Source organism: Amblyomma mixtum, chromosome 4, assembly GCF_055824585.1.
Source record: "Amblyomma mixtum isolate Tamu chromosome 4, ASM5582458v1, whole genome shotgun sequence".
NCBI lineage: Eukaryota > Metazoa > Arthropoda > Arachnida > Ixodida > Ixodidae > Amblyomma > Amblyomma mixtum.
In genome coordinates, this window is record NC_143015.1 from 141,285,547 (window position 1) to 141,297,256 (window position 11,710).

At 49.5% G+C, this 11,710-nt stretch overlaps 1 protein-coding gene across 1 annotated transcript; it reads left to right on the forward strand.

Annotated features, from left to right (window-relative positions):
* The first annotated feature begins 82 nt into the window (after nucleotides 1–82).
* LOC149348491 (uncharacterized) lies at nucleotides 83–9,266 on the forward strand. Its single transcript, XM_089585839.1, has 6 exons — nucleotides 83–176; nucleotides 750–850; nucleotides 1,452–1,601; nucleotides 4,825–4,971; nucleotides 6,265–7,098; nucleotides 7,496–9,266. The coding sequence occupies exons 1-6, from the start codon at nucleotides 89–91 to the stop codon at nucleotides 8,402–8,404; spliced, it is 2,229 nt and encodes a 742-aa protein (XP_089441965.1). The 5' UTR covers nucleotides 83–88; the 3' UTR covers nucleotides 8,405–9,266.
* Nucleotides 9,267–11,710: the final 2,444 nt, after the last annotated feature.

The following is an 11,710-nucleotide window of genomic DNA, read 5'->3' on the forward strand; positions in this document are numbered from 1 at the left end:
CGTAGGTTGCATACACGCCAACAGAGGACGCAGCGAAACTTTGTCTCCTTCTTTTATCTTCCTCCACCGGCCCCAGGGTGGCGCCACCATGGCGTCCATTTTCGTCCACAACCAGGACCGGGACCTGCGCTTCGTGGTGCTGCTCCTGGAGTCTGTCGTGGTGCTGCAGTTCTGCGGTGCGTTGCTGCTAACTAAGAACTGCGGCATTTCCTGTTCTTAACGTGAAAAGAGCGAAGGGTGTGTAAGGGGCAGTGTCTTTACATAGAGCCTTACCGTATGTCCTGAACGATATTTCAGTCAGTCATTTTTCGTACTTTAAGCATCCTATCTCAAAAAGAAGTAAGCCGTCCACAACTTCTAGCATTGACTGTCGATTCTGGCGTTACAGGACGAAATAAATAACCCCTACATTCCTTGCGGCAAACGTGGCAGAAAGGTGGCAGGTTTATAGGACAAACAACTCTGCAAGTTCGTTCTGGTCGGTCTTAAAATAGATTTCCTTCGTAATAAAGAACTGCAGGTGGACGGAGCAGCATCTGTTATGACTTTATTCAGTTCACCCAGCAAGACTATTATGTAATGGGTTCAGTCCATAAAAGTCCCGCGATGCTCACGCTATAACAAACTGAGTCATATATTGAAGTGAAGGGTCTGTTCGTTTCATTGATTGTTCTCTACTACGCATGCCACGCGACTGGTGGAGGTCGCAGAGCTTTCCTTCTCCAATAAATTGTGCTCTTATCTCGCAGGCCTACACAGGCTCAATATTATCTCCGAAATGATGACCGGCCACGAATGCAGCTTCTTCATGAAGGTGTGCTGGACGTCGGTCATTCCCATCACCGTAATTGTGAGTGGCCGTGATGCGAGTCTTTCCTCCATTAGCAGCCATTTTCACCCAGTGGATGCTCAAAAGGGGTGCGTGCTGGGGACGCGTTCGCAACTCAACTGATATTGCACTCCAAGCAGAAAGGAGTCACAAGGTAGTAAACTATCTTCTAGTGCGTTCCGGTTTATACAAGTGACCTGCGCTGGAAGGCAGTTTACTCCATTATTATTCTCATTTGGGCGTATTCGTGTTTAATCTGCACTCCCGGCCGGTGGCGCAGCGTGCCATTTATAGCAATGATGTTCCCTTCGGAGGTTGTGCTCTTTTTCATTGAAGTTTCGCAGCGAAATTTGGCGAAAAATCACGGGTTCCCGGAAAATTTTAGGACTCAAAATTTTCTTCCTTTTTTATTGCTTTATTTTCAAAAGCTACTGTAAGGAAAAAGGACAGACATAGGGACTTTTTGGGTCAAATAGAAGATTCGAATATGGTGTGGAGCATCACAGTTTTGACTGCAATATTAGAGGAAAAATTGGTCGTTGTTAGCAAGGGTTAAGGCCCGAGCGCTTACTACTGCGTCAAATTTGGCATCTCCTTAAGGGTTATTGTTCTTCCTTTGCAGTGCATCTTTTTCGTGGAGGCAACCTTTGGGTACAAGGGAGCCGGCTTCCAGTACCCCACGTGGACCTACGCTGTCACGGTGTGGCTGTTCCTCGTGCAGCTCAGTTGCATCCCAGTGTTTGCCATTGTCTTCATGAACGAAACTGGTCTGGTGAGTGAAGTAATGAGTCAATGAGGACGCGATTAGCTGAGAAAACTCCCGAAGTAGAAAGCCAAATTTCGTACAAATGTATGCAATTGGGCGCTTTTAGAGAGTTATTCTGAATGCACTTTAATAAGCCCTACATGCTGTGTCTGTGCTTTTCACTGACGTTTACAATTCAAGAATGAGGCGGTAAATGCACTTTAAAAGAGTTTCTTCAACCAGTCGTACCCTCCGACTGGTTGCGATTAACCTGTCGACGTCATGGCACTTGTTGGCGTCATTGGTTAGAGGGAGTCCTTTGAACGCCATCTGCCACTGAGTTGAGTGCTTGAGTAGCTTGAAGCTATGTAAACCTGACCACTGCTTACCACCAGCTTCTCTCTCGAATCAAGTGGAGCACTTGTGTTCTTTTCTGGTAATGAAAGGAGTCAAACATTACGCTCTTAGGAGAACATGGCTGTAGGCCCTCCTTAACGCATACCTGAAAAAAACAAAAAACAAAAAGAGCACAGGACGATGGAGTGGATCACAGCAATGCGGTCTTGTCGCCTCCCATCTATTTTTTTTTTCTCGGGTCTATTGCGACTTTCATTTAAGACCTAAAATTCAAGGAAGCTATCGTACCTAATTTTCATGAGCTGAACAAATCAAATTTAATGGAAGATATACAAAGTTCACTCAGAGGAAGTGGAGAAAACACGTTTCGTGCTCGAAATACATACTGCGCTATAATGACCGCACTTGCCTCGACAGCGATAACTCCTGTTGCCGAAAAGTAAAGCTCCCCTGACACTTGTTGATTTTGTTCTTTAATGCATCATAATGGAGTTCTTCTCAACTGAACCTTTCTATCCGCTTGACTAGGACATACACGAATGTATATACGAGGTCTGTTAGAAAAGTATCCGACCTTTGGCCGTAGAAAAAAAACTTGCATAACTGGAGCGTTCCAAACCTAGGCACCTTCAAAGTAGTCTACTTGGGACTCCACACACTCCTCCCAGCGGTGCTGCCATTTTGGGAAGTATTCCGAAAAGGCCCCTTTCGGAATGGAGTTTAGCTCAGCTGTCGTTGCAGCCATAATATTCTTCCTTGTCTGAAATCGCGCTCCTTTCAATGGCCTTTTGATTTTGGGAAGCAGCCAGCAATCGCAGGGGCCATATCAGGAGAGTAAGGAGTCTGTTGAACTACAGGAGTCTGGTTTTTTGCCAAAGTCTGAATCAAGTGCGAGGCATGTGCAGGAGCATTGTGATGGATCCGCCACATTCCTGTTGACCTCAACTCCGGGTTCTTGCGCCGCACAGCATCACGTAGGCAACAAAGGACATCCCTGTAGCACTCTTTGGTCATTGTTTGACCCTGTGGAGTGCGTACTCGTGGTCTGCCACACAGAGGGTGTCAAAGAAAGCAGTCAGCATCACTTTCACATTGCTGCGCACTTGGCGGGCCTTCTGAAGTCTTGGTGACGTGGAATGGTTCCACTGTGACGACTGGGATCTGGTTTCCGGGTCGTACCTGTACACCCAAGACTCGTCACCAGTTATTATGATGTTGATGAAGTCGGGGTCACTGTTTGGGGAATCCAGCATGTCCTGTGAGACTTCAACACGAAGCTGCTTTTGCTCCACCGTGAGCAGCTTCGGCACGAATTTCGCCGCAACTCTCTCCATGGCCAAATCTTCGGTGATAATGGAATGTGCGGAAAAATTGCCCATGTCCACCTCTTCCTCAATTTCTCGGATAGTCACGCGACGGTCCCGCATCACCACAGCGTTCAGTTCGGCAATGGCCTGGTCATTTCGGCATGTTGATGGCCGATTGGAGCGTGGCTCGCTCTCCACAGATGTGCGGCCATCTTTAAATCAATTGTACCACTGCTTAATCTGTGTGCTGCTCATAGCATCGTCAGCGAAAGCCGTCTGAATATTCCGAATGGTTTCCACTTGGCTGTCGCCCAGTTTATGGCAAAATTTGATGCAGTAGCGCTGCTCCTGTCACTCCGCCATTTTCCTTGCAATAAAAAACCTACGAGACCACTGCGCACCGCCTCACTCAAATGCTGCGTCCCAGCGACTGATGCTATCGGCAGGCGGGAAAAAATTCGTGCATGCGCACGAAGTTTCAAGGTCACGTGATGCAAGCGCGCTTGTTTCATATCCATCAGGTGTTCGAAAAAAAAAATAAAGTCGGATACTTTTCTAACAGACCTCGTACATAATAACGAACTGCTGTGAAGAATTGTTGCCGCGCAAAATAGATAAAAATGAGCCATATTAAGTTTCTGAACAATACACGCTACAAACTTTGCCGAGGCATTTTCTCACGTCCAGCTCTCTCTGAATGCACCCCGTTTCAAGCATTTCACACCTGATAAAGACCAACATTTGCCCGGAGGTGATAAGTGCTCCTAAAAAACGCTGGAGATATTTGAAACCGGTAACTTTTGAGCACTATAAGGCGTTCTACCCCAAGGCCGTCCTATCGACAACAGTCGTCATGCTCGTGGATAGCATACTGAATCCATGCACGGCAGTCTAGAAGGAGTGAACACAGGCAGCAGCGGGTGCCTGTCAGGAAAGCTGCTAGTGCTTAGCTGGAATTTTTTGGTCAGCATGGCTGCTTCTGTAGGTATTACCAGCATGTCTTGTTTGCAGATTTCAGCCACTCAAGACTTGTACACAAACCTGGCGCTGACTTTACGGGCCATACATCAGCAGACCGCTAAACTAATCTCGATGAAAACTGCGAACTTACCGTCACTCTTTCATGTTGCTGTCGTCTTCCACACTTTTTCTCATCACTTTTCTGCAACCATGGTTGACACAGTGTGGCCGAATGCCGCAACGATCAGCTAGCGGCAATATTTATCTCATCGAAAAAAAAGTGCCACGCTTATGCACGAAACACAGACGCGCCTAGGCCCATTTCTCCTGCGATTGTACAAGTGACTGCATAAATTGTGTATTAGTTTTATGTCAAGAAGTGAATACAATCTAGGTGCAAAATAATACAAAAGTGTCATGTTTTCTCGCGCATTAACATGTTTAGGATCCTATCGGGGACGCTTTCTTGTAGTGAGGAGCCAGAAAGAGTGAAGATGAATCCGGTGGGAAAAGGGCAGTGCCCACTATCTCCTCCGTATGGAGGCATCGCAGGTCATTTTTTTGCTAGCAATAGCTCCACGGTAGCAATCGCAATAAACAGCGCCTTCCCCCTCTCCCGTCGCCAGAATATGAGGGACTGCCTCGTCCCGCTGCCCGCGTGGGTTCCAACCGCCTGGGACCAGGTCATGGTGTACAGGCAGCTCATGGTCCTGGAAGGAATGGACACCGAGGCCCGCCAGAAGCCCCCCGAAGGACAACGGCCGAAGGCGAAGGTGCTTCGCGTTTCGATGTTTACCTCTTCTATGTTAAACATTCCTGGATAAAAATCCTGGACTATTGACGCAGATCGATTTGAGTTGGTCTTCAGTGTCCTTTTCATCTGAACTGAACAACTCGTGCTAATACCCTAAAAAATCACTGCCCAGCTGTAAGGTATCGGTAGCGTTCGCGGGGGTCATCGGAACGCGGCTGGGGGCACTCAAAGCGGAGCGTCTCCTTTCTTGGAACGCGGCCGCTCGCGAACGCGCCGGGAAGTACGGGTGTCCACCCGACACGCGGTACCGAGCACGAATGTATATTTGTGTTTATTTTCATTTGACACGACCGTGCGTTTGGGTTTGTGGAGAGGGCGTTTTGCCCTACGGAAGCTGGAGGGCTGGCCAGGCTCTCGTTAAACCAATCATGTGAACATCGTAACATGATTGGAAGCCACCAAATATGGGCCGGGCCTTTAAGTCTCTAAAACAGGGCCCCGGAGCCGGAAGCGGCGTTCTGCGCTAAGGTGAGATGCAACGCATCTTCGGCTACGCCGAGTAGGGGCCTCCCCTAGTATTAGCCAGATCCACCTTTTTGTTGTTTGGTTTGTCCTTTTTGCTGTTTAATTTGTCTCTTGTGCCTGAACTTCTATCTATTGTAAATACTGTACATAAAATTTGAAGTTTTCGCCTTACCCCTGCGTCTCAATTGAACACAAGACCGTCTCTAACGGGCACCCCTGGTGCGAAGAGCTTCAGTCTTCGAGTTGAAACCAACCCGTCTCTGGCGGGGCACCGCTGGTGCAAGGAGAGTAGAAGAACCTGATCTTTACTCCAGCTTTCCTGGACATTAAAAACTAGCGCCATCTATTATGAGCATGCGGTGAACACCGTCAACTCAACAGGGATATTTTAAACTTAATTTGGAGAAAACTGGAGAGTCCCGAGAGACTCAACGCGAACATGGCGAATATCATTGGTCGATTCTTCATCTCCGCTGCAAACTCTGAGCTTTAAATTGCTTCCTGCATTTGTATCAACGATTTCCGACAGCCATAGGAAATCAATGGCACGTTCGAAAGATTACAAAATTGCCGCGTTTATTTTCAACGCTCACAGCCACTAGGCACATGGGGGCAGCCGTGCAAACGAAGTGTTTGTCCAGGTTGGCAAGGCTTTTTTTCGTACTTCGCTTTTCCAGTGCTTAAAATTTAACATGGCTTTTAGAGTGTTTGGCTAAGTGATAAAAAGCAAAAATTGTTTGGACCCATGAGAACTGGGGTTTGGGTCATGACATAAAATGCTTTGCAGGTACTCCGTCGGGTGGCAGTGAAGAAGAGCGAGAGTTCCTCGTCGAGTACCGAGGTTCTCGGCAACCCTGATCTCTTCGTGGCCGTCCACACGATTCCGAGCCCCGATTCGGGCAGCCTCGGCTCACCACGCAATCAGGCGGGCAATGCCGGCCCCAGCGGGGTCCCCGACTCTGGCACTGTCCACGTGTCTCGACGGCTGAGCTCCATCAGGCGATCCATGTTGCGCCCCAAGCAGCCCATCGCGGAAGACATCTCGTCGGAGGTAACGAAGAGCTCCCGACCCGTGGCAGCCTCCGTGGAAACATCAGGTAACGAACCTCCCGACCATCGGCCTCACAAGACAGGCTCAGACCGGGGAACATCGCTAGTCGAGGTCCCGTACACACCCGAAGTGCCGGGTCAAGCCGACAACCAGGTGGGCATCGCAACCTTACCAGAGAGAGGTCCTCAACTGGCACCAGTTGCTCCAGACATTGCTTACAAGCTTCAAGAGGAAAAGCTATCAGGAAAAATGCAAGATGCTGCCGTCGTATTGCAGGATGAACAGGCTGAACGCGAATCTCAGCAGAGTCGGGTCCAGAAAACAGCTTCTAAGAGTAAGCTGTCGAATAAGTCTAGCGTGGCCGAGTATGCTGCAGTTAAGCCCGAACAGAAGCCGGGAACTGTGTCACAAGGCAGCGGCGCTTCTGTGAAAAACGTGGCAGGTGCGCAGGAATTGCGTCCGGTGGAACACGAGATTGCCGCTGAAGCAGATCTTGCTCCCAAGCCCGACGCAGGGAAGACTGCGGGCTGCTTACAGGAGGAGCCCAAGGAAGCGTTAAAGCGGCTGAAGGTAAACTTTCTTTTCATTCTTTAGGGTGTAATCTGATGTTAGATGTGTTTCTTTCGTTTTTTACTTTAGTCCATTCAGGTTTTGTGAGGAGCCCTCATGTAATTTATCTTGAATATAGAAAACTGCCAACCGATCAGAACATAATCTTTTCCCTGCGCCAAAACAATTTTGTTCCGAGACCAACTTCTGTCGCTCGAAACTGGGTTAATTATATACGCTGAGATCTGAATACAATGTGGGTCTTCTCGTGAATTCTGTCGAACAACCGACTTCTGTTACGACTTATGTCACTGGACAAACTGCGCAAGAGTGTCCTCATAATAAATGAGCATGTGTCGGGGCATGCCTCGCAAGCAAAAGTTTGCTGCTAATGCTATCCTCGTGGTACCCTGTGCAGGAAGGAGTCGTACTAAGGCGGAAGCGCCGAAAGCACAGGAAGGCGGCCTCAGCTCCACATGCAGTCCGCGCTGAATCACAAGACGACGCCAGAGTGCCGGCCGCAGGCAGCCCGGAGAGCGACTCTGCGCGCCACACGGTCATCGTACGCGCTCCTTCAGTGTCCACCATCGACAAGTCTACGGCGTTCCGCTCTGTGCTGCGGAACCTACTCTTGAGACCAGAGGAGCGCGCCAATGTGTTGCAGCGGACCGGAAAGGTTACCTGCAGCGAACCTGCACCAAAGGGGCGCATCTTAGCGTCCTCACCCTGGTTTTCGCTCGACAGCCGACGGACAGCGCCCTCAATCGGGGTCGGTCCTCAAGAGACAACGGCTGTCAAGACGAGGCCTGGGCAGGGACTCTGCATTCCTGAACGAGAGGGCGCTACTTCCGGAGGCGGTGGCGTTTCTGGTGTGATGAGGGGCAGCAATGCGTCGCTGCATACCGGACAAGCGACGGTCGCTAAGCCTCAGGCCAAGGATAATGCACCCTCGCAACGCGCCAGACGGCAAGCAAGAAGGAAGTTGAAGGCTGACGACTCTGAACGGAAGGTCTCTGCCGTCGGGTCGGTCCAGGAACATCAGAACCAGAAGAAATCTTCAGTGCCATCTATTCCAGACAGTTCTAGAAATAAGAAGCCTTCCGGAAGCCAAGCAGAGTTGGCCTTTCACGCTTCTGGCACACAAGCGCCAGGAGAAGCTCCCAAAGAAACGCGTCCACAGTCATCGACGGCTGTGTCGACGCGCTCTAAGCACTCCAAACGTGCGGATACAGATGGTGTGGGGAACACTGCTCGGGAATCGAGGAAATCCGCCGTTGGTGAAAAGGACAAGGACGGACGACAGAAACGTAATCGTGCGGAAACATGACCATTCGAAAAGCGCCCAATGCCGGGAACGCGGATTGCATATGACGCAGCCTGCGGGAGTTGCAGTCCAACGTGCCGTTTGATGCTGGTAGCGTAAAGCTTGAGAATTGCACGCTAGTGGAGAACTCTGCATTGTTATATTGTTCATGTGATGAGTTGCTGAACGGCCTGAGATCAGTACAAGGTGCTGCAGAGCCCCCGACAGAAAAATTAAAACCTGGCAGCAAGGAAAGTCATGCCGCTTGAGTGAGGCCTTAGTCTGTTCTAAACATGCGTCTCACGCAAGTTGACTTCTGTGCACAAAACAGTGCAAATATGTTACGTATGCAAGTGCTCTTTACGGAGCGCCAATCATATTGCTTGGTTCGACATTATTTGGGGTTGCATAAGGCAACGTTGCACATAAAGGTTCTCATCGATGTTTATATGTCGGTTTCGAAGGTCAGCTGTACTTGAATACACATAAGGTGGGCATATGACACGCATTACTGACTCAGCAGTGGCTTGTTGATGTGGAAATCCTCAACCGCATTTCAAGCATGTGTGTCGGGCAGGGCAGGAGTACGGATGGTGCTCGCATACGGGACCTACATTTCGCGCTGATTATCTTTGTTCGAAACCACTAGCTGCATCTCGGACCACCGAAGCTATTGTAGAGAGCTTCGTCAAGCAATAAACATTTTCATAAGGAGTACAACAATTCCGTCGGCCTGGTGCTGGGATCTTCTGGGGTGAAACGCTTGGAAGAGGGCCTGGGATGTTGCTGTAATAGTGAAAGAGGGTCCGTAAACGAATGAAACAGCGAGCTATCAAAAGAAAAATGATAGGCGTAACGTTATAAGTCCAGAAGGGGGCAGATGGCGAGGGACCAACGCGAGGTAATCACAATAGTCGAAATCGAGGAAGAAATAGGCCTGGCAGGACATGTAATACGAAGCCAATATCACCGCTGCTCTTTCAGGGTAATTCGGCGGATTCCAGGAGAATACAAGCGTAGCAGAGTGCAGCAGAAAGTTAGGCGGGCTGAAAAGGTTTCCGGGGATACGATGGTCCCAGCTGGCAAAGGGCAGGGTTAATTGCAGAGACATTGGAGAGGCCTTTTCCCTGCAGTGGGCGTAGTCAGGCTGATGTTGATGATGGTAAAACTAAGGATGTAATTGCAAGAGACCAAGCAGCGATCTCTTACAGCACGGCGGTGCTCCGTCTTTCTCATCATCCTCCTCGGAAACATCGGGCGCGGCCGTCATGGTTCGCTACAATATTTTAGTATATACACACACGTGAGAAGTTTAGAGTTTTCATCATAATTTCATTGCACTGTACCATCGTTTGTGCTCAGGTGAAAATGCCATTTCAGATGGTAATCACAGCATTGATGTCTACTCTGCAGCCGCTGTTTTTCTAATTATCAAGCTTTCTTAGCGCAGGAGGTTAGATTTCGGTCTTCAACTTAGTATGTGTCGCCGAATCTCTTGTTTAGCAGTAGTAATCGCCGTTTTAAATTTTTAGTGTGCGTGCCGCCGCGGTGGCTCAGTGATTATGGTGACGGGGTTCCATTCCGGCCGCGGCGGTCGAATTTCTATGTAGGCGAAATTCTAGAGGCCCGTGTGCTGTGCGATATCAGTACACGTAAAGAACACCAGTAGGTCGAAATTTCCGGAGCACTTCACTACGGCGTCCCTCATAGCCTGAGTCGCTTTGGGACGTTAAACCCCAATAAACGAACCAACCAATTTTGAATGCGCAAGCACCTATTCATGAGAAGATACCGGCTCAACGAGTTTGTGTGTAGTTTGACCTTGACGGTGACCTTGGCCAAACCGTAACAAACCAATATAAAAAATATGGGGCACCTAAGCAATTTCTAAGTCCACCCGAACCGATCTTGTTGGCCTCAAGTAAAATTTCACATACCCACTACGGGGGAGTGGCCAAGACACAGGCGGTGAACTGTTGGAAAGATTAGCAGTTTTAGAGCGAAAGGAGTAGTAATAGGGTATAGGCTGACAGATTAGCCGACGAAACGACAGGGATCCTGTTAGCTGGGAGATCGTAAGGGACGACGGCTTTATATGCAAATTCGAATGTAACACATGGAATGGTTCAATTTTGTATTGACTGAAAGAGAGACAGAAAAAATGAAAAGTAAAAATAAAAATAAATCATAAATGAACTGTTTGATAATCAGAAAAATGAAAACAAATTGAAAAATAAATAAATAAAATTAATATTAGCATGGGAGTCGCTGTGTTTCTAGAAGAAATTTTTGAACTGCACAGCGCGCACTCCTGTTGCTTCGTGCAAGCGAAGTAGCGCCAAAGGAAAGAACAACCTCAGTGGACACAGGCAGACCCAGCTGGTGAAAAAGAATTTCTAATAGGCGCCTCCTCAAAGAAGAGAATCGGCGGCAGAACAGCAGGTAATGATCCAGTGTCTCAGGCTCGGCACAATATGGGCACAGTGGAGAAACCGCCAGACCAGATTTGTGAAGGTAAAAATTCAGCACAGGATCTCGGCAACGCAAACGCGTGAAAGTGACCTCGAGTCTGCGTGAGCGCCAGTCTTTGCTACTCCAAAGACTGGCAGCGCGGCGGCACCTCGTCTTTTCATCGGTGCTTCGTCTTCGTCGGCGCCTCGGCCTTGATCTGCCCAGGCGGTATTAGGCGCGGCCGTCGTGGTTCGCTACAATTGCCCCGGGAACGAAGAGGAGCCACCCTGGCGACTTATGGCGAGCGCAAGAGGAGCGGGTCGTAGTATGTCTTCAGGCGGCTGACGTGGACGGTTTCCCGGCCACGATGGCGCAAGTCCGAAGAGGGGTGGAGCGGCTCCGCGGTGTAATGGACCGGGGACGTCTGCTCGACAACCCGATAAGGCCCGTGGTATTCCGCTCGAAACTTTGACGACAATCCTGATGGTGTGCCTGGTACCCAGAGCCAAACAAGGGATCCAACCGGAAAAATGTGTTGCATCTTATCGTTATCGTGGCGATGCTTACGGCGTCCTTGGGATTCGGAGGTAAAAGAGCGCGCCAACTGGTGGCATTCCTCTGCATGCTTTGCGACCTCGGAGAGGGGCGTCCACTCGCAGGCGTCCATCGTGGACGACGGCTCACGCCCATACAGAAGAAAGAAAGGGGTAAAGCCGGTGGTTGACTGTGTGGCGGTGTTGTACGCGTAGGTCAGGAAAGGGAGGACAGCGTCCCAGTTGGTCTGATCTGTCTTGAAGTACATCGTGAGCATGTCACCGGGAGTACGGTTGAAGCGCTCGGTCAGCCAATTAGTTTGAGGATGGTAGGCAGTGGTGGTTC

Coding starts and splice junctions, on each gene's coding strand:
- LOC149348491 (XM_089585839.1), top strand. CDS start 89: ATGGCGTCCATTTTCGTCCACAACCAGGACCGGGACCTGCGCTTCGTG. Junction 1,602..4,824: donor TCATGAACGAAACTGGTCTG/GTGAGTGAAGTA, acceptor TCCCGTCGCCAG/AATATGAGGGACTGCCTCGT. Junction 7,099..7,495: donor AAGCGTTAAAGCGGCTGAAG/GTAAACTTTCTT, acceptor TACCCTGTGCAG/GAAGGAGTCGTACTAAGGCG.